This window comes from Crocodylus siamensis, chromosome 1 (genome assembly GCF_052110815.1).
Source record: "Crocodylus siamensis isolate JL-2025a chromosome 1, ASM5211081v1, whole genome shotgun sequence".
In the NCBI taxonomy this organism is placed as follows: domain Eukaryota; kingdom Metazoa; phylum Chordata; order Crocodylia; family Crocodylidae; genus Crocodylus; species Crocodylus siamensis.
The window spans coordinates 126,887,190-126,909,858 of record NC_143395.1 but is presented as its reverse complement, the minus strand read 5'-3'; the positions used below and the strand labels follow the sequence as shown (position 1 = coordinate 126,909,858).

Below are 22,669 nucleotides of genomic sequence, written 5' to 3'. Positions count from 1 at the left end.
CCATGGTAGAAAAACTGCTGTTTTGAGAAACAGACAGGTTGCAGTCTTTCCAGTTCTCAGGTGCAAATGGAATGTGGAGTACATGGTTATACTGTGCATCTGTTTCGTCTGCTACAATAACGATTTGAATCATCTTCTGCCAAAGCATGTTTTGTAGTCTAAACATGCAAAGCAATTATTTTTGGTAGATCATTCAGGCAAAGGTTGTATGAACGTGGAGAAACTACTAGCATTTGATATGTGCTTGTTCAAGTACTCCCTTAGTTTCGGATTATCAGTTGTTGTTTTTTTGGTTTTTTTTTGTTTTTTTTTTTCCAAAGGTATGTTGGCAGCAGTAAATGGCTCCGCTAGCTTGTTTGTAGCTTCTCTTCTCATTAAACTGCTTTCAGTGGCTCTTTTAAACATTGAGGACATTGTCATTTGCTTTCTGTTCTAACATCAGCCTCAACAGAACCTTGTTCCTTTATATGCGATTCCTAAATGGTGATCAGTGTGTGTTTTGTTTGCTCTCTATACATCCAGAGTCAAGTTGCAAGATGAACACAACAGTTTAGGACCATATGAATGCAAGGTTCCTACAGGGAACTGCATTACACATTCCTGAGCTGAGATGTATTTAGCTTTCTTGCATTTATTTCCAGTCTTCTTCATCTTCATCTTCAGACGTCAAACTATTGCATTTGAGACGGTGCTGAAACATTTCACTCTACTGACTGATGCCTTCACTTTTTAATCTACGTCACTACAAGTAGACATAGAGCGTATCTACATGTGCCTCCGTGGAGCAGTTGTTACTGTGCCATCATTTAGTACTTCCTTAAGTTGCCGTGCCATCCTGGCAGCGCATGGTTATTTTTAGCAGCTATGTTGCTGTAGCAACGCACTATAGCAAGGAAACTCATCACTGCAGTGGTGTAGTGGCGGCATCGTAGTTTGTGCCCACTGGCACTACATCGCTGTAGCTCATTGCTATGTCATTGTGGTGTCTTGCGTAGATGTGCCCAGTAACTCTCAATCGCGTGATCTGTGACTATAGTGATATTGTCTTCGTATTGCAGTAAGCATGCCATCCAGGAAGAGCGCACACCAACTGCTGAAACTTCCTTAGCCTAAGTGTTTTTGAACCCGAAAGCTTGCATAAAAATTGTTCTCCAACTATTTAATTGGTCTAATAAAAGATACCAGATTCACCCAAAGAACCTTGTCTGCCAGTAAGCATTGGACCATTCCAAAACAGCATATTATATGACTAATACACATTTTTAAGTTGATTTCACAAACAATCCCATATTTCATATTTTCTGCAGAACTGCAATTTAAGTAGATAAGTAGATCTACTTATTGAAGTGAAATTGCTTTTACAACTCTTTAGCAATACATATGTTAATAGGTATGTTCACACAGATCCCTTTTTTTTTAACTTTGCAATGAAAGGATGTATTCTTCCGTCTCATGCTGCACAAATGATAGTGTTAGCAGTGTGTTCAAATGGAGTTTGGATTTTTGTCTGGCAACTTAACTGCTTAAAACACTTTGTAAACACAGATATTTGAGTGTGTGGCTGGGTTGGAGCCTATGCAGAAATTTTAAAGAAACTCTTTGGCACGTTGGATAATTTTTCTTGCCCCCCCCACCCAAATTTCTGTCTTAAAGGACCAATGACCCTAAAATTCTCTATTCACTTACTGTGCTACATGTTTGAAGGTTCAATTTCTGTCAACAGACATGAACACAAATTGAATCGCTTGAGATTTTGTGCCCAGACAATGGCAAGTGAAAGGAGAACTGGGTCATGTTCATTTGGGCTTGATAAGTAAGCATGAGATTTTTCCTGCTTAAGATGTTTTATACAGGAAGTCTGATCTCACAGTTGCAAGGAAAATCCTGTTCAGTTTTAAACCAGACATTTGTATTCTGGGTGCAAAAGAGAAGATTATGGTTTATGTGAAATATTTATGCCAAATGAAGTATATTGGTGAGCCTAGGTCTCCGTAAACCTAGAAGGTGTTCTGGCTTAGTGGATAGGCCTTCTCTTGTGCCCTTTCTTAGAAAAGAAACCACTTCTGGAATCTACCTTGTTCTTGGAAAAATCTTTAAAACAAAAATATTCCCAGAGTTTCTTGCCGTATTTTTGATTTCTGATTTATTTCAACCCAAGAAAGCCTTTTATTTTTATAGATTAGATTGACTCTCTTCAGCTTCACATCTAGTCAGAGTGGTGAATGTGACCTGGTCACACAGCTCAAATCAGCAAAGATTCCCTACAAGGTTCATTATTGTCAGGTCACTAAATAGGACCACTACAATACACAGAAGCCCGATACGTGCATGCGGTTATTGTTGCCATAAGTCCTAAAATTCATAACACGATACACAGTTGACTCTGCTGATTCTGTGACCCCACAGGTAAATGGTATGTCAGAGGATACTTAATGCATAAGTTTGTTGCATTAAAGCTCTTGGACCTCTAAAATCTGTTACCTTGTTAAACATAATACAATAACATCAATGTTTAAAAAAAAAAAAAAAGCTCCATCTATTATTAGGTGCTCTTATATATTTTCTGTTGAAACTATATACTGTGGTTCTCTATATAGTTAGGTGTGTGTGTGGCGGAGGGGGTTACAAATGCCCTAATCGTAGCTGGAAAATGTTCAGACCATCTGCTAAATTACAGAAAACTTATTCTCCAGTGATTGAGAACTTGACTGCAATTTTAGTTCTGTGAAACACACAACCTAATTATTCTCATCCTAGTTGAATGCCTGCAGAGTGATATGGGAATTGCCAAACAAACTCAGACTAATAGTCTATGTTGGTACCTTTGACAATGGCTTGTTGCAATCAGAGAAGGGTGCAAGGACCCTTGTTATCGATGCAGTAACACATTTAGGGGGAAGCATGCATCTGTCCTCAAGCAATTGGTGGTTGTGTTTATCCTGGAAGAAAAGGACATATTTCATATATAAGCTTCCATCCTTTCCCAGTCCATTGTGGGTGGCTACAGTGTTGCAGTGTTTCCTGGCAGGGAGGGGGGTTCTCAGTCCATGTACTGAGTACCTATTTTAGCATTCCTGCCTCTTCTCCCCGGTCCCCTGTTCCTGAAAGTCCTTCTATATGCCTTGCTTCTTTCAATGTTTTTGGGCTTGAATTTTTTCCATGGTATCTTTACCTTGGTTACAAATCGACCTATGGGACTGCTGCCTGGAGGCTGTCTTTCAAATGTACCCTTTGTCCTGTATGCTTCTATATTGCCCATTTACTGCTTATACTAAAGGCACTTCAAGTATCACTTACCAAGAGGACCCTATTTTTTTAAACATTAAACAACAATTACAAAACTCTCATTTTCTCCATTTTTATAGTTTCAGCTGTATATGATTCCACGCTCAATTTTAGAAATAATGAAAATCCAACTTTGCTGGGAGTTTTAAGTGGGAAGAAGTACCATGCTGATTTATATGTAAGGCAAGTATTCCTTTTTCTCCCTCTCCCCTTCTTTCCCACTCTTTTTTTTTTTTTCCAATAAATGAAGGTATCCATTCTGCTTATAAGCAATAACACAGGTTTCTTTTCTATTACCTATAAGAAAAGGAAATAAAATCTCAAACTATCTTCTAAAGTTCTTGATGCTGGTCTTAATTTTAATAGGGGGAGTTGCCAGACGGCACACTTCTGTACATTGTGAATCTGTTGATTCCCATTGATCATTTCAGTGATGCTGGTAAAGCCAGACTGAAGTTTTTTCTGCTCTCAGATCTTTTTTTGCAATGTCAATATATGTCAACTGTGACTCCTTGGCTATTTTGCCTATGGCCCTAGCCTCTTAAACTATCTAGACCAAGGACTATTTAGCTTCCAAGATTTAGATAATATTGGGAGCATCTACACTTGCAATTAAGTCGAAGCAATAAACTCTGACACAGTTTACACCAGGATTTAGTGCTCCTGGGAACACTGTTTGAAAGTGTGTCTGGGACTGCAGCATGTTGAGCTGGGTCAGAGCAGCCCTGTTTGGCAAGGGAGCCCCAAGGGTCAGCCTGCCAACCTAGGGCTGCTCCTGCCCAATTTTTTTCAGCACACTGTGGAGGGGCTGGCTGGGGCACAAGGGTGCTTCAGTGCAGGGATACCCAGCAGGCAGACCGCACACTAAAGCACCCTTGTGCCCCAGCCATAGCCAGGCCAGCTTCTACACATGCATCGCTGCAGAGTAAAAGAACTCCGCCATAGGATAGCATTTATGTTTTATAAGTACTAACCTATGGTGGAGTTAATGAGCTTACTCCATCCTAATAGCTCTTCATGTGTAGATGCTGAGACCTTTTACTGCAGAACTAGATGGGCAACTCAACAGTAAACATCTCATGTAGACATGCCTATTGGATGTGTTCAGGTTGTCGTGGCTGCAGGTAGATGCCATTGAATTTTTTTAAAGCATGCAAGTGCTGTTCAGTCAGTCTTCGAAAAGCTAGATGATTGTGTTGCAATCTTTTTTTTTTTTTTTTTGGGGGGGGGGGGCTGTGGTAAGCAGCAGAAGAGTTACTCTGTCCAAATAATTGTCACTAGTTGCTCTCTGTAAGCCTGGTATTTGTTGTTTGGCTGGGAACACAGAAAGAGGAGAAAGTCTCCCCTGTCAATGGAGAAATCAGTAAGATTGAGTTTGGGTAGCTTCATGGTCAGACCTGTTCTAAATGATATGTTGGTCCCCGAACAGAGGTGGGCACACAGCACAGACTATCAGTAGGTCCCCATAATCTGATTCAAAGGCTTATTCTGTCAGTTGGATCTAGGCTGCTGGCCACTGGAGTCAGAAAGGCCCATCAAGACTGGGAGACTGGTGCTGTAATTCCTGCTATGCTGTTATGGCTAGCACTGCCTGGGTAACACTGCCCACAAGTTCCCAACTTGTGTCACTGAAATTGGCGTATGGCTTATTTCTGAATTTAATCCCATGCTTGGAAGCCCACCCATAGGTTAAATTCCCATGGGAGGAAGCTAATCTCCTTAAATTTTATTTAGAATTAGAAAAACATAAACCGTTTAAATGGAAAAGGCCTTTAATTTCCTTACAGTATATTCTTAGCTACAGATAAGTCTAAGGATTGCACTGGAAACTATACATCTCTTTCAGATATTTGTAGCATGACAAGAAAAAGAGGAATAAAGTAGCTTGACTCCTGTGAAATAAATCTGTGCTTTAACTGACTTGCAATTTTAAGCTTCACATATAAACAGGTTGAGTGTCATGCTTGCTCTTTGCTATCTCCTTTTTATTTGCAGACGGATTCCGTTAGAAGAAATCCCAGAAGATGAACAGGAATGTTCCAATTGGCTCCACAAACTCTATCAAGAAAAGGTGAGTTTATTTATAGTGTCATAAAGTAATAAGGCTGGAAGGGAACTCCCAGAGGTCATCTAATTCAGTCCCCTGCCTCAGGCAGGATCATCCTTGTCCAAGCTATCCTATACAAATACCTTGTCTAACCTGCAAAACCTACACTGTCAAACCTGACAAAAGCACAAGACATAACAACCCTAACGTGCCATGGGTAAAGCAGGGGGACTATAGCGGCCAATGTCATGCTGCTGCAGGGTTGTTAAACTACACTTGAAAGATTCAAAGTGGGGGGACTATGCCCACCCCCCCACTACAGGGGAAGAAAAAATGCCACTCGGTCCCTACCATTCTGACCGGGGGTAAAATTCCTTCCGGACTCAGTATAGGATGATCAGTCTGACCCCGAGCACAAGGGCAAGACCTTCTAGCCAGGTCCCTCTAGGTTTACGTCCCAGCAGGAGAATTGGGACAGCCCAGTCACAATCCCCAGCCTTGGCTGCAGCAAATACGCAGTGCTTCTGAGGAAGGCTTTAAAAGAAAAAGTACAATCTGACTCATAGCAGCAGGAAGGAGAAATGAATCCCTCCTGGCCCCATCTGACAGCCAGCAAAGGCCAAAAGCATGGCAAGTACTCATAGTAGAGCATAAGTATAGCTACTCCTAAACCATCCTGGACCAATGCCTGTCCAACCTTCTTGACAACCTCCAGTGAAGGAGATTCCACCACTTCCTCAGGCTGTTTGTTCCCCTGTCTCACTGCTCTAACAGTGATGTTTTTCCTGCTATCTAACCTAAACCTACTTTACTGCAAGTTCAAGCCATTAGTCTGTCTTCCCCTTTGCAGTAAAAGGAAAAATGGTGTTTTCCCTCATCTTTATAGGTGTCCTTTAGGCATTTGAAGACTGCTATCATGTCCCTTCTTAAGCGCCTTTTCTACAAACTGAACATGCCTGTTTCCTTTAACCTCTCCTTGTATAGCTTGCCTTCCAAGCCCTCTTAGCATTTTTTGTCACCCAGCTCTGGACTGTCTCTAACTTCATATTCTTTTTTTAAATATGGATCCCAAAACTGCACACAGTACTTTAGATCGGGCCTAACCACAGCCAAGTAGAGAGGTACTGTCACCTCTCATGCCTTGTACCTAATGCTTTTAGAAACACTGGGGTGGCATTAGTTGATGATAAATTGTTTGTGTACTATTAAAGTTCTTGCAGTGTGAAGGTGCATGTGTTGATGCTGTTTCCAACTCTTCCCCCCTCCCCGCCCCCTGAGGTTGATGTTCTTTCTCCAGCTTCACGTTGTCCATCATATTTTGCATGAAGAGAGCAGAAATAAGAGAACTTTATTAATGAAAGAACAGGGGATGTGCATCTTGTGAAAGTTGTATTAGAATACAGCATGAAGCTGGCTCTTGATTATGGAGAAGGATTTATCTCCACATAAAGGCTCAGGTTATGCTTGAATATACAAGTTAAACGCTTCCTGGGAGTGGGTCTCATCTGTTGTGCTATAACTGTTATATTTGCGTGAGCCTGCAGCAGTACAAGTGTGCTATGTCGTTCTTACTTTAACCCTGAATTAATCGGGGTAAGGGTTAAAGTTGCAGCAATTTGGCTACACTTCTGTCAGTACAGAATCAGGGAGATTGAAGTCACCCCTTAACAGCTTGTCTTGATATCCTTTGAAATTGATATTATTGTTGCATCTCTCTCTGCCCTCAAAAGGCAGGGAAAAAAAGCCCAAATCAAATGATTCACATGAAATAAACCTCAATTAACTGTTTGAAGAGTCAGTGTTCCTACTTCATGTTTTTGACAGAGTTATAGTAATGCTGACACAATGCACTGATGAGCACCTCTCTCCTACAATACTCATAGGAGGCACTTTTTCTCAAACATTAATTTGGGGTATTGTCAAAATGTGAATGGTGGCATGTCCCAGCATGCCTGCTGATTTTGAAGAGGGTTGCATCTGTAGCCTGAGGGAGATGTAACTACTCAGTTTGGTCTTCCCCACCCTTTGAGCATGAGGCAATGCTTTAGGCATCCACCCACCACTGAACATTAAAACCTCCCTTTAAGTCAGTGGGAGGGAGTGTGGGTGTATGTGTGAATGGCTTTTAGCACCTCATTAGTCAGGAAGTATCAATGTGAGCCGCATCTTTTGGGCTGTAATAACATGAAAAGTTGAGATCTAGAAAGCCTGGTTGTGCAGAGGCCTGTGCCACCTACATAAACCATCCACTGTATAACTTCCTGCACTCCTGCATTCATGTGTTTAGTGTAAGGACAGTCTTCTTTAATGGAAAGAGCTTTAGACCCTTTTGAGGCTTCAGTCCAGCAGTCCTTGACCTCTTATCATTTTTGGGGTGGGTAGATATTAATTCAGAACTCTTTAGCAACTCAGTATAAGCATACAGAGGGAATGGCTGTCAGGGACCTCATAGACACAGTCCTGCCAGATTTGGCCCTCATATGGTTTAGGACACTCACTTTTTGGCCTCTGGTAGGCTCAAATCAAGTGTAGTATCTTCCCAATAAAGACCTTAGACTGCATTCTACCTTTATGCCTTGCAATGCGAACGGTCCTTTTTTGGTCACTGCAACACCCCACTTCTTACTACAGTACTATGTACCTTGGGCTACTACCTTTCCTGAGTTTCTTGACCTGTGAGTTAACATTTTAGTCAGTTGTCAGTATAGAGCACCTGAACTGAACAGGGTGGTGATCACTGCTTTCCAGATCTCCCTTGTCACATTCTTCATTTTTGCTTACTGTCAAGTCTCTTATTTCTTTCTCTCTCTCACAATGGCTCAGCTGGTGCCCACAGGTAAATTTAAAATATTCTGTGCCTGCTTCACAAATATGCAGTATTCTTTCACATGTCTTGCTCCAGGCTCTGTACCCAGTTCTTTGCCAGTCCTTCCAGAATTGGGTCTCTACTCAAAAATTAACACTCCTGGCAGAGCTGGAGAATGGGGAAAATTTGAGATAAAGGAATTGCTGGTGCCACTTCAGAAATGTGCCATAGTTCCCTCTCTTCTTTCATCACATTTTTTTAAAAATTGGATATAATAAGTAACAAAGCCACCTGAGCATTAATATCAAAACTGGATTATCTTTTGCAGATTAATATCTTCATATTCAGTATATTTTTTGACAACATAAGCAATTTTGTATTTAAAAAAGGAGCAATGGGATGCTAGGTATCAACCATCTTGTGAATGGCTTTGGTGCATTTTGTGGAGTGGCACTTGGAAATGATGAGCCTTCTTCCCAGTGGCTGATGAGCATGCCTCTGCACACTTAGGAAGTGCTGTTGGATGAGTGCACTTATTCTTGACGCACTGCCTTGAGCAATACCAGTCATTTCTGTGGCCTTTTGTAGAGTCTCTCTGGCATGCTATGCTAATTACTTTAATGAGGAGGTCTTGGCCCTTTAAAGTGCTAAGCTCTCTGGCACTGATCCAGAAATGCATTCAACCCCATATGCTTTGATTTAAGCACCCAAGTAGGAGCTTGATCCTGCTGCTGGGCAAGTCTATGGGAAAGTTCCCATTGACTTGAACAGTGAAGGTGCTGTGCCCTGGTCCCACTGATACAGCTGAGGTGTTTTCAAGTAAAATGTTGATTAAGACCAAAGTAGCCTGTTTTCTAGCAGGAAAACTCATATAAAATCTCTTCAACCCTGGTAACCTGCATGACACAATCTATCTATATCTATCTATATATATATTGAACTGCATGACGTGATCTGTCTATCTAGAAAATTCTCCAGTCAAATATGTTAAATGGATATCAGAGGATGGGACCTTTGTTTCATGGACCGAGGTAGTCAGGATATTTGATCCAACCTTGTGCTGTGTTGTTGGTGTTAGGTTTCAGTTGCACATTCCCTAGATGCTACTGTCTGGGAAACCCGATTCATTTGAGTTCTCACTATTTTGCTCCCTCATTTAATGTTTTAGCCGTTTTATCTGGAAAAAATGTTTGTGCTCATTAGACTAATTGTAAATGGCTGTTGCAAGGGCAAACATTCCACTTCCCAGAAGACAGGTTCATATTAAATAACTTGTTTGTTTGTTTGTTTGTTTGTCCCTCTTTTAGGGTAAAACGTGCATAGAAAACACTGAAGGTCCTTAGCGATTCTTAACCCCTGTCCTCCTAGAAGTTTGAGTGGTTCAGCAGCCTTCTGCTAACTCCTGTTGCACAGGACTGCAGATTATCTCTTGGGTCCAACCCAACTCCCATCACATTATCTGAAAAAATTGGATGTTGGCAGAAAAGCACCATCTAGCAAGTGTAACTTTTTTGCTGATTGGTTAAGGGTTTTTCTTTTCTTCTTTAAGTCCCGGTGGCTGAAATTGGGTTTTTGCTTTACAATCTTTATATTCCCTCGTGTTTGCAGAGAGAAGTCAGAAATGGTAGGCTCTAAGGTCCCCTACAGCAAGAGGCACTTTTTAAAAGAATAGAATCAAAATGGGTCTCATGATTTTTGGGGAACATGCAGTGCTGCAGTCAGCTGAAGACTTCTTGTCCATAGCAGGCACTTGCTCTTCTTTCACTGGGCATAAAGGCAGGTTTAACCTGCAACAGATATACTCACAGCCCCAGATCCCTTTTTTCCTTTCTAGCAAAGCAAGGAAGTATGCTTCAGAATGGGCTCTTAGCCTTCTGACTGCTGTTGCTGCTGCTTCACACAGAAGCATATAAGGATGCTGATGGCATTGCTGGTCTGTTTTACTGTCCCTGGTGGATGACACCTATTTACTGTATTGGATCAGTGATACATTTCCACGCCCCATCCCTCTTTATTTCCTGGGTGGACTGTTAAATAATGGGTTAAATAAACACTGCATCCTAGCAGCAGCCAAGTCATCTAAACAAAGTGGCAGCTCAATAGCTTCAGATTTGAAATATGCTCAGACTAATGAATACCAGTAAATGCGATTTTTCCACCCCCCCCAACTCCAGCTTTCTAATGAAAATAGACGTGTAAATAGGAAATCAGTCCATTTTATGGCAATCGGATCCATAATTGTGGTCTGTGAAACCTATCTGCTAATCAAGTGTGTAGAGTCAATTCAGTATAAGCCACTTAAGATGACAGGATAACATGTCTAGCCATTTAAATCCACCAAATAATTAGCCATTTGCCCAGTTAACAATTACTTCTAATATTTAGAGGCACTGCTTAGGCCAAATGGCTAGACTCCTAGCTCTTGTAGGGCAGTGGTTCTCAACCTTTTTTCTGACTCTTGGCACCCCTTACTTGAGACTCCCCTCATAAAATGACACTTCTTATTTTTTCACTTGTTTTTGGACTACAGAAAAATAATAGAGCAATTCTTTTGTTGCAAAGAGCTCTGAAAGACCACAGTGGGTCTGAATGCTTTGGACAGTATGGATTCCTATTTGTGGGTTTATCTTGTGAAGCATATTTGTACTTCTGACAGTGTAAATGTTGTATGCGACCCTGCAGCACTTCTGAAAGGATCTCAAAGCTCTTCAGGGTGCTGCAGCCCTGAGAATCACTGGTGTAGGGACAGTTTGTCCTCAGTTTTGTTTTTTTTTTTGCATCCTACTGCAGTTGGTCACCCTGTTACTTTAGTAGTGCTTGAACTTCTCTAATAGCAGTAATCTTGAAATCAACAAGCCACTTCAGGACTACCTATAATACAGCTCACTTCAGCAGGTATTGGTACTAGAACAAACCCCCTCAACCCACATGCTGGTTAGTTTTGTGCTGTACATGGTTTGAACCATTTCTGTGGACTTAACTGATTTCTGTAGTTCTGTGGCTGTATGACCACATGTTTCATAGTAGCTAGGGTCAGGAGGGACCTGAACTGAACATCTAGCCTGACCCCCTGCCACAGGCAGGAATGAATGCTGGGTTCACAAGGCCCCAGACAGGGGTCAACCTCCTCTTGAATTTGCCCAAGGTAGGGGTGAGGACCACTTCCCTGGGAAGCTGGTTCCAGATTTTATCTACCCTAACTGTAAAATATTGCATGCTGATCTCTAACCTAACCCATTCTCCATCAGCTTATTACCATTGTTCCTTGTCACCCCAGGTGGTGCTGGGGAGAAAAGGGCTCTACCTATTTGCTGTTGATCTCCCCTGATGAGTTTGTAGGCAGCCACCAGGTCCCCTCTGCCTCCTCTTGCTGAGGCTGAACAGGTTCAGGTCCCTCAGTCTCTCCTCATAGGGCCTGTCCTGCTGCCCTCTCACCAAGCGGGTGGCCCTCCTCTGAACCCTCTCCAGGCTGGCCACATCCTTTTTAAAGTGCAGTGCCCAGAACTGGACACAGTACTCCAATTGTAGCCTGACCAGTATCGCATAGAGGGGGAGCATCACCTCTCTGGATTGGCTTGAGATGCATCTTTGGATGCATGACAAGGTATGGCTGGTCTTGCTGGCTGTGGTCTGGCACTGGCAGCTCATGTTTATCTTGGAGTCAATAATGACTCCAAGATCCTTTTCCGCCTCTGTGCTTTCAAGGAGGGAACTCCCCAGGCTGTGTATATGCTGTGGATTCCTTCTCCCAAGGTGCAGCACCCTGCATTTATCTCCGTTGAACCCCATCCTGTTCTCATCTGCCCACTTCTGTAGTCTGTCTAAATCTAGTTGCAGCCTCTCTCTCCCTTCAAGTGTGTCCACCTTGCCCCACATCTTAGTGTCATCAGCAAACTTGGACAGCGTGCTTTCCACCTCCTTGTCCAAGTCGCTGATGAAGATGTTAAACAATGCAGGCCCGAGGACCGAGCCCCGGGGTACCCCACTGCTCGCACCTTGCCAGGTTGAGTATGACCCATCCACCACCACTCTCTGGTCGTGCCCCATCAGCCAGTTTTTTTTACCCATCCAACTGTGCAGGCATCAATGCCACAGTCACCTAATTTATTGATAAAGATGGGGTGAGAGACAGTGTCAAAGGCCTTCTTAAAGTCTAGAAAGACTGCGTCCACGGCAACACTATTATCCAAGGATTTAGTCACCCGGTCATAAAAGGCAACCAGGTTGGTCAGGCAGGACCTGCTGATTTTGCCCCGAGCATGATCTCCCCTGTAGGCCCCCCACAGATGTGCTCCTTGATGATTCTCTCCAAGATCTTCCCGAGCACCAGGCCTATAGTTACATGGGTCCTCCTTCCTTCCTTTCTTGAAAATTGGGACCACGTTAGCCAGTTTCCAATCCCCTAGCCCCTGGCCAGATGACCACGAATGCTCATACAGTTGGGCCAAGGGCTCTGCAATGATTCCTGCCAGCTCCCCCTGCATATTGTGCTATACAGTGCTGTTGTGTGTAATTTCCTGGACTCTAGAGCTCATAACTGGTCTAAGCCCAACTTGAATGATGTTTTTTGTTGATCTTGCTCTATTCCAGAGTTAATACACCCACATCACACAGTCAAGCATGAAGATTGATGATAAATTGCCATGGACCTTAAGGCAAAAAAATTACTTGTGCATCTCTAGAAGCAAATCCATCCCACAGCAGCCCAGTAGGGGGTCTGTCTCAACAGCATTTTTAGAGCATCTTTCCTTTCCTGTGGCTGCCTTTATTTGGGGTTGGGGGTGGGGTAGCTGTACCCCTAGACCTGGACCTCCCTCAAGTACAGACTAATTACTCCTCACAAAAATGCTTCTTTTGCAGTATCCCGAGAAAGTCATCATGCTGGGACCATCCCAGATCAGGGACGGGAGGCAAGTGTCTTGAGTGATCTCTGCACCTGTCAAAATTAAAAAACCTGAAAATAGCAATAGAGGAATGGGGAGGAAATATCGGAATCTTTATACAGTCCACTTTCTGCCGTATTTGTTATTCAGTGGGCCGTTGTCAGCATTCTGGATAAACATTAGAAGACACTTCTGTAGCAATGCCAAAACTGTGACCCAGAGCACTTCATCAAATTGGAAACAAGAGAAGCAAATGCAATAAAGCTGTCACCAATCTCAGCACTCAGCAGTTGAGCCCCTTCTGGGAAGTGCTCAGCATCCGCTGCTGCTATCTTGTATGGAATTGAGGACACCAAGCAGAATGGGACAAAATGCTTGTGATTTTTTTTTCCTGAAGAAAACATAGATTTGACCCAAGTATTCCACATGCATGCTGAACTAAACCAGTCATTTTAGCTGAAGGGTTTTTTGTTTTTTGGGGGTTTTTTTGAAATCCTAACCACAGTGTTTCAGTTCTGTATTTCAAATCAATGTCTTGTTTGAAAATGTATCTGAAAGGCTTTTTTTTTTTTTTTTCCAAGGCTCACTTTTATCTTTCATCAGGGAAATGAAGCATCTCAGTTTTCATTTTACAGGGAAAACTGAAGCTTTTGGGTTTGGGTCATGTGATTGACTGATGGTGTTTAGGGGTGGGCTGGGTGGTCTCCCCTCCACTTTGACAGCCAATTGAAAAAAATGTGATTTGAACTTTTGTGCGTGATCCCTTGAAGGATCAAGCACATAGTATAATTGTATGCAAGAGTTGAGCTTGATTTAACAATACATATCCCTCTATTCAGCTGGACTTCTCATAGAGCAGGGGTGTGACATGAATGTCCTGGCCTGCAGAACTCCAGGAGGCCTTCAGGCCACGTGCTGGAGGCCAGGACTTCAGGGGTGGCACCTGCTGAAATCAGTGGGGCTTCACACTGCAGGGGATACGTGTTGTCAGCTGGGAACAAGCAATGGTGGCTGCAGGGTTAACACTGCTATTTGCCTTGCTGCTGTCTCTGGATCTGGCCTGGGGAAGGCAGTGTTAGCTTGACACCCCTGTCATAGAGCAATGCCACTTCTGCTTGCACAGTATTTTGCCTTCATAGTTTCTAGGGTCATCAGGGACCTGAACAGATAATCAAGACCCCCTGCCCAGGACAGGAACAAGTGCTGGGATCATAATACCCCAGCCAGATATCTATCCAACTTCCTCTTGAAGACCCCCAGGGTAGGGGAGAGCACCACCTCCCTTGGGAGCCCTTTCCAGAGCCTGGCAGCCCTAACCGTGAAGTAACGTTTCCTGATGTCCAGCCTGACCCTGCTTTCAATCAATTTGTGGCCATTGCTCCTTGTCATATCAGGTGATGCCTGGAGGAACAGAGCCTCACCTATTTTCTGCCAGTCCCACCTCATGGGTTTATAGATGGCCACCAGATCCCTTCAGCCTCCTCTGTCTTTTTCTTGGGTTACCACATATGCACCAGCATCTGAAGGACAAAGTAGAGAATAAGTCCTAGACTGCTTGGGCATATTCTCTCATTCTAACAAATCAGAAGTAACTTCAGTGAAGTCCACCTACTTCGACTGAACCTATCCGATTTTAAATAAGGTGATTTTTTTTTTTTTTTTTTTTTTAAATAAATGAATTCTCCCAACAGCTGACTCAGAAGGCTTTCTAGCTCTTCTGACCCACATAAAACTCCTATTGAAATCTAAGTTTGTCTGAGTTAGGAGTGTTGAACAGGACCCTCAGTTTAATGAAACTGTCAGGGGATGAACATCTATGCCAGTGTTGAGTTTATTTCCAATAAGTGTGCAGCAGAGAGCCCTAATGGGCAAACTACTGCAGTGGGGCCAAAGTATCCCTAAACCCTGCAAATTCATAAAAACTATCTTCACCCTATGAGTGAAAAGTCTCATGGTGGACTTGGAAAGTAGCCTTGATCATTTAAATCATGTCAGACCTAATCAGCCTCACTTTAGTGCTTCAGAGCTTGATTTCACAACTTTATAAAGCAGGTTTTAGCTCCTCAGGAATGGTACAGTTAGTGAGCCAGCTGCCAAAAACAAAGAATTCAGCACGGATTCAAGAAGCCTTGTATATGAAATAACAGGAAAGCTCCTCAGCCAGAATTTTGGATTTGTAACCGGGTTGAGACGAGTCGGATTAATCCAGGCTCTCCACAGCCATGTGGATGCTTTGGCAGTGGTGAAGAAGCCTGCATCTTTGCATTTTCTGTATAACGCTTCAGTTTTCTCAAACCTTTTTCTGAGGGGTCATCTCTTGCTCTGCTGTTCCAATTGCAGTGTAGAATCAGAGGTAGGAAAAATTTGCTGTTTGACACCACAGTGCACCGTGCATAGTGATTAATCCCCCTAGCGGAGATGTCTATAACAGCAAGGGAAAAAAAATCAAGGATTTCTGACTAATACTGGTATTTTGAAACCTAACAATATGGAACAAAATGCAATTTACTAATGATTAGTGGCTTTGCTTTTTGACTACGTTTAACTTAGACTTCTCAAGGCACTCTAAAGCAAATTTCATACTCGGTATAATTTGTTCAAAGCAACTAATTAATCGACCCTAGTGATCCCAGTACTGTCTAATATACAGGGAAAAGAAGTGTCATAATTTTCTATAATCTCACTAAAGAGAGAGTACCATTTTAATTATTATGTGATCTCTTGAAAGTCCCATTTCCCTTCCAAATTAAATAAAATGGCAGTAGTCTGTGATTGCTCAAATGATTAATAATTAAAGAATTGTATTAAAGCAGGAAGTTAATTAAATGTAAAATAATAGCAGAATATAAATATCCTTTCCCTAGATGTTTAGGAACACTGTTGGCTCTCGAGAGTGGGTGATGAATTCTTTCTCAAAGTGTCTGCAACTCAGTTCCTCAAAGATCTTGAGCTTCATTACATTTAAATTCATTTCTCATGTCACTTATGTTTGTTGTTTTTTACAGTAGAATGGCTCCCTTGGTGCTAGTGGATTTTTTTTGTTTTTGTTTTCTGGTTGCCACTGATGTAAGGGCTGGTTCAGTGATACAGGATCCCATGTGAGAATCCTTTTCTATCAGTGACTCCACAGAAAGCAGGTAAAATAGAGTCAGAGTTAAACACATAGCTCCATGTCCTTTGTTCTTCTCCATTCCATGATTAGAGGGGGAGGTAGTAAATTTGAAACCCTCTACCAATTAAGCTAACAGAAAAAGTTCTCTAAGTGAAAACAGAATGCTACTCATAAACTGTTTATGTGCATTGGCCTCTTTGGGAAGGATGAAGACCCAAACCCTTATTCTCAGTTGGATACAAGGTCAGTCTGGGTGCAGACAGAAGTGCAGCTCCTTGCTGTAACTGAGAATGGTATGCAGGAAGCATCCTGAGTTGCAAGGATCCTCTGTACCAAACAGAAGTTCGCTGTTGGATCTGGGGGGTGGAAATCTAGCTGCTGGCTGCCAGCCTGCAGCTGGTTTCCTCTAGCAATGGCCCCTCCTCCCTGGTTTTCAGAATGGGAGGGGGGAAAGAGGAGAGGGTGCTTGTTCGAGGAACGTCCCACTTTGGGAGCGCTCCAATACATCCACCCCACCTTCCAGCAAGGCAGTGGCCAACGCATAGGGAATTTCTTCTCTGAGAGTGCCGGTACATCCCCTAACTGGCTGTGCTCACCACTTAGATGTTGGGCGGGGGCAGGGGGTAGGCAGAAGCGCCAGGTACCACCCCCAGCAGCGATATTGGCTGTTGGGGGGACTCATCCTGGTCAGTGGGACTGGTTGCAGGTGGGGGCATGCACCCCCCCCACTAAGGCAGCACCAGTTATCCATGCAGCAGAGGCTGAAAAATCCCCAGACCAAACTTTCTGTTTCTTTTCCCTATTCCCATTCTGAAAATAGCTCAAGGCTGGCAGATGGAAGTTAAAGAAGAGGCTCTGTTTTGAAACCTCATCTGACCCTTTATGCAATGAAGGGTCATATTGTCACCTGATTGGGCATTTTTGAAGTGGCCTGCAGCCATGTACTTGTTTGGTCACAGCTATACATTGCTTTCTGTGACCAGATTGGGTGGAAATTGTCACTTTTTTTGCCTGTGCCCTCAATGCCCAGTGGGTTTAAAAGAATAGCATTCCTTGGAGTACAGGGCCAGTTGGCATCTACCTTGTACTGTAAGCCAAGATGTGGAAACAATTTATATAAAGGATTGATAAAAAATACAGTAGGAAATGGGAGGGTTTGCTACTGAACCCATTATCAGAAGCTGCTGTGACTTACCAACAGTACATGTCTGATAGCTGCTACTGGTGCATGGATAAGGAAGTGATTAAATATGTCCTAATGAGAGAATATTTACCCAAATAGTGCAAGTGGCATTCCTCTCTTAATGTTGATCCACTAGGGTCTCATGAAAGCTTCAGACTTCAGAAGTCTTGGCTCCACTGAACAAGAGCAAGGAAGGGAGGGGAACTTTTAATGAGTGTGTATTAAAGGAAAGTGCAGGAAAACCTCAAATCCTGTGTATTGAGCTTTCATTAACCAGAAGTACAAAATTTCCAGCCATGATTTGATCTTTGATCTTCCTTTCAGGGTAACAAGTGTACAAGCAAGAGAAACATCAAAGTCTGAGAAAAGCTGCTTTTGTTGGCCAGTCAGGATTTAAATGTTACATCTCTTTGTTCTGTCCAGGATGCCATTCAGGAAGAATACTACAGAACAGGAGTCTATCCAGAAACTCCCATAGTGCCACCCCGGCGACCATGGACTCTTTTGAACTGGCTTTTCTGGGCCTTGTTGCTGCTATACCCTTTGTTCAAGCTGCTCATCAACATGGTCAGTAGTGGATCATCACTGACGCTGGCCAGTTTTGCATTTGTCTTCATTGTGGGTAAGTTGTTTGCAGATGAAAAGATTGCTTACAAGGGGAATTCTCAGAAAGAGCAAAGTCTGTCTTCCTTTATTAGGTGCCTGATGTCTGTGCTGTAGAGTCATGTTTTACTTGGCAGCTCAGATGAGTGTTCCTGTCAACTTTGGGAAAACTTCCTGCAAGTAAGGTGAACAGGCTTTTGGGCCGTGTTGAGTTGTTGGGTTTATTTTTGGTTGTTTTTTATTTTTGCATTAAAGGTGGCTCCAGACCAGTAATTCAGCACTACACTCCTTATGAGCTTTGAAGAAGCCCAGATACAGGCTCTGAACTGTCTCCAACTGCTCTCCCTTTCATAAAAACAAGCTGCCTCTTCTTTTTTTGTCATGCAAATCAAACCTTTTCTTACACAACTTAAGAGTATCCTTGGATAGTATCTGTTTGTATGAGCCTTGTAGTGTTGCCAGCTACCAAGATTGTTCAGACAGCACTGATACTAAACAGTTCAGTGCCAAATCTTGTCTGTTGCCTTCAGTAAGACTATTCCCGTGGAATTAGATTAATTTATTGACAATCTGGCCCATTAAATATGATCATTGTAACTAGCAATTGGTATCGTCTCTTATTGCTTGTATTTGTTGTTCTCTTCTTGTTGGAGGAGATTTTTTGAAGAGCTGAATGCTAAGGTGGTAGCTGCTGTAGAAGACATCAGTTATGTTCAAGAGCTGCCTACAGTTTTAAGCAGTTTTATTTCTGGAGAATATGATGTTGGGCATATTCTGGGAGCCTGGGAAGAGCATTTAATTCTTGTTTATGCTGTTGTGACACTGGGATTTGTAAAGCTAACTGCTGAGTGCATTCCTTCTGCTGATCTTGATGTTTTGTTTTTGGATCCAAAGAAATGCAGCCAGCCAATCTGACTGTTTATTTACATGGGTCATAGATTTCAACCAGTAATTCCTGCATCTAGTCCAGTGGCTTGTGGTTGAAATGGTTGTCCTCTTCAAAGAGGACATCACAAACTGCCCAAAGGGAAGAAGGGAGTGAAAGGAAGGGATTATCCTAAGGAAGGGAGATGCCTGTTAGTTGCCCTCCGTCTTGGAGGCTGTGACATCCTTGATCAGGAGATGGAGGGAATATTGTCTAGGTCTCTGGTGCTTTTGGAGCTATATCTTTCTGTCAGCACAAATCTCGGAATAGATTACTTTCTCTTGCAGTGGGTTATAGTCAAAGGCATTTCACGTGTCTCAGCTCTTCTAGCCTAGGTACTTTAAGTTCTTCATCGCACTGTTATCCAAGTCTCTTACAAATCTGTAATGTAGCTATCCTTGCAATACCCTGTGGGGTGGGGAAGGATGCATTCTGTCTTACAGAGAGGAATTGCAGGGCAGAGAAATCTTAAGCACCTACATTCCATTGAAGTCTAACCTGTGATGCTAAAAACCTGCAGTCAGCTGCTGCCTAACCCGGGAGGCAGCTGAATCCCAGAGGTGCCTCTGTTTTGACATTGAGCTCCCCGGGTACCTCTAGTTCTGCATCTGTGCATGTCTAATGATGCTTCTGTCTTGACCAGGACTGTGCTGTTTGGTACCTTCATCCCATCAGGATCCATCAGTTAGGCTTCCTTCTACCTACTGTCCCTGCAGGGCTTGATCTATCACCCATCTGTTGAAGGGTCTCCACCTCAAACAGTGAAGGCTTCTGCTTTCTTTCGGAGCATGGCCAGGGAGGAGGAAGAAGTTGAATTCTTTACATGTTGCAGTGAAACCAGATTCCAGCTTCACTGGACCAAAGAATGAATCTGTATAGCTCAGTGGGTGAGGCACTCATCTGGATTCCAGCCTCAGGCTCCCAGGAGTGGTTGGTGCAGAAAGTCCAGGGAGCAGGCTGGTTGGGCCTTTAACCACACGGGTGAAGAGTGAATGGAAGCCAGGGCTGCTTTTGTCTCATGGGAGCACCACTAGGGTGAAGTTGCATGCTTTCTCCCTGGCTCATGAATCTTAAAATCTTGTGTGTAAAGAAGAACAGCATCAGCAGGAGTGGTTTGAGCCTCCCACCTTGGACTAATCTATAGCACCACACTGGGCACTTTCCTGGGATGTGGGGATTTGAACCTCTTAAGGCAAAGGAGGAGCTAAATCTGGGAATCTGCCTTCCTGGGTGAGCGCTGTAATGGCTGTGCTATTGCATAGAGTTGGAAGAAACCACTACCTTGTCTTCCTCTGGCAGCAAAGTTCTTGGTTTTTTGTTTTTGTTTTTTTTCTTTCTTTTAAATAAAAACGGGTGCCTTCCAGTTGCACCAAAGCCTGGTCGGGAAGGTACAGATGGTTGGCATTTAAAACCCACCCCTGTTCTTCCCTATTGGCTATCTTTCTTTATATTTAGTCTCAGGTTTAGTTTCCCTCCCTCCTCTCCTCCTCCCCCCCCCCCCCCCCCAACCAATGGGTTGTGTTGTGGCTCCCATGTGAAGTGCCCAAATCTCTTGATGTACTGTATAGGCAGCCAGGTGCACGATGCAGGGTTCTGGATTCCACAGTGGTGGCCAGGCACCTAAAAGCAGGCAATTGCAACACATTGTTCCCTCTTCAGATCAAGCCCTTTGTGACTGAGTCAAATGATTCCCAAGTCCAAAGGTAGTGCCTTAACTGCTGGGTCATTCTTTCTCTCTGGAGAGGAGGAGCAAAAGAGGCCCAAGAAAGCTCCTAATTCTGCTGAGACCTAACAGGTAAACAAACCCTTTGTTTTTCTACCCTGCTTAGTTCTTGTTAGAGCTCCCCCATGGTCCAAGCAGTTTAATAAGCTAATTTAATAAACAAATTGCCGGGACTCCTGTCTTGAGTGTTAGGCTGATCCTCAGGGTTGGTTCTTGGGTCTCTTTGCGGGTTGCTTGTAATACTAGACCTGAAAGCAATCTACAACAGACTGCTGCAGCACAAATAAATGAACCATATCATGGGACAGAGTAGCAGCTGAGGCGCATTATAAGGATGGCAAGATTCATGGAGTGCAGCAGGCTATACATTGAGCTTTTTTGCAAGCAGGCATGTCAGTCACAATTTGTGTGGTACTGTGGGGCTTGGTTTTCAAATCCCTGCAGAAGGTGATTGGACTTGGCAAGAACTGTGCATTCCTCTCTGTTTCTGATGACCCAGTGTGATGAAAAGAAACTGAATCATGTGGGCTGGGATTTTTAACAGTATGAAAGCAACTTAAGCTCCCGAATCTCATTGAATTTCAGTAGGAGTTGGGTGACTAATTTTCTTAGGTTCCTTTTGACTGTCCCAGCCTTAGAGGTTGACAACTAATCCAGCAGTTCTCCAGCTTTTTAGACACAAGACACCCTTGGAGAATGCCAGTTCTTAAGTTTCATTTTTTTTTTTTTGACTATGGAAAAATAACAGAGCAATTCTTCTTCCATTGCAAAGAACACAGAGCCCAATGGGTCAGAATGTTTTTAAAACTGGGTTCCTATTTTGAAATCTTTGGGTTTATCTCATGAATCATGTGTTTGATGTTTGTACCCTGTGGCACCCTTTAAGGATCTTACAGCACCTCGTGATGCTGTGGCACCTTGGCGGAGAATTATCTGAGTTAGTAACTTGTAATCACTGCATTTGTTGTGATTACCTCTCATCTCATCTAAAAGCTGACTAGCGTAAAGCTGACTGTTCTTGCTGATCAGCTAATACAAAGGATGCTGAGGTTCAGGTGAGCTTAGAAAGGCTCAAGCAGTTGTGGCTTATTAGAAAACTTCAACCTGGAATCTCTGCAAGGTATGGAAAGGTTTGGGAGTTAAAGGAGATTGAGACTTTAAAAGAAAATTATAGGCACTGCATTCTGCTTGTTGTCATTTTTTAACATCTCAGCCATATGTCTTCTAGAACTGTTTAAAAGTGTGGTTTTAATTGGTATCATAAGTCGCATTCTGTTGGGACCTCTCCATTTGGGCTCTGCTGGTCACAGTGGAGCTCCAGGAACAACTTGGAGAAGCTGGTCTGTTCTGTTTGCAGGGGCTCTCTTTGTCATAAAGATGTCAGAACTCAAATGCTGCAGCTGGCTCTAGGCAGAGGTGCCCTCAAATAACACTATCATATACCCTCTCCCGTCTGTGGTAAAGGCTGAGGACTCAGGAGCGAGTATGGTGCCAGAAACTGCCCAGCTACTAACAACAGTGGACCAACACAAAGTTCTGGTGCTTCTCCTGACCCTGTGTGCCAGTTAGATGTTCATTGGCAGATCCAACATGTAATGGGCGTATATTTATTAGCACAATGTGAGCCACTTTGTTCTCCTTGACAGAGGTCCAATATCCAACTGAGTTAACGTCTCAGCCAGGGGAAGGTTTTATTATTGTGAATAGGGATTAGCATTGTATCCAATATATATTATGCATTGCTTACACTTTAATGTTGTAATAGTCTTTTTAGTTTGCTAGGTGTTTTTCCTCCTAGAGTGTTTTTCTTTCCTATATTAACTTAAATACTTTAGACTAAAAGGTGGCATCAAGGACGCACGGGTGTATTTTTTGTGTGTGGTTGTTATATGTCCCACATTTCACAGATAAGCTTCCTGATGCCAAACCACCCCTGACCATAATAGCTGATCGTAGATTTACCGCATTTTATCAAAGCAGAGATTTCAGAACCCGGCGTATCATATCTTTCCATTGTAATGGGTTCAGGTAAGACACCTAGTATGAATAAGCATCCTTTTGAGGGGAAAGAGATGAAAGATTGAGTGGTTCTCTTGCCTGTA

General features: G+C 43.0%; 1 protein-coding gene across 1 annotated transcript in view; it reads left to right on the top strand.

Moving 5' to 3' along the window:
- The window catches only part of AGPAT4 (1-acylglycerol-3-phosphate O-acyltransferase 4), a 128,573-nt gene that overhangs the window by 91,712 nt on the left and 14,192 nt on the right, over positions 1 to 22,669 (top strand). The window contains exons 6-8 of the mRNA XM_090042562.1: positions 3,366 to 3,468; positions 5,281 to 5,356; positions 17,740 to 17,938. Coding sequence (XP_089898688.1) covers positions 3,366 to 3,468; positions 5,281 to 5,356; positions 17,740 to 17,938 — 378 coding nt within the window. The remainder of the gene's footprint in view (positions 1 to 3,365; positions 3,469 to 5,280; positions 5,357 to 17,739; positions 17,939 to 22,669) is intronic.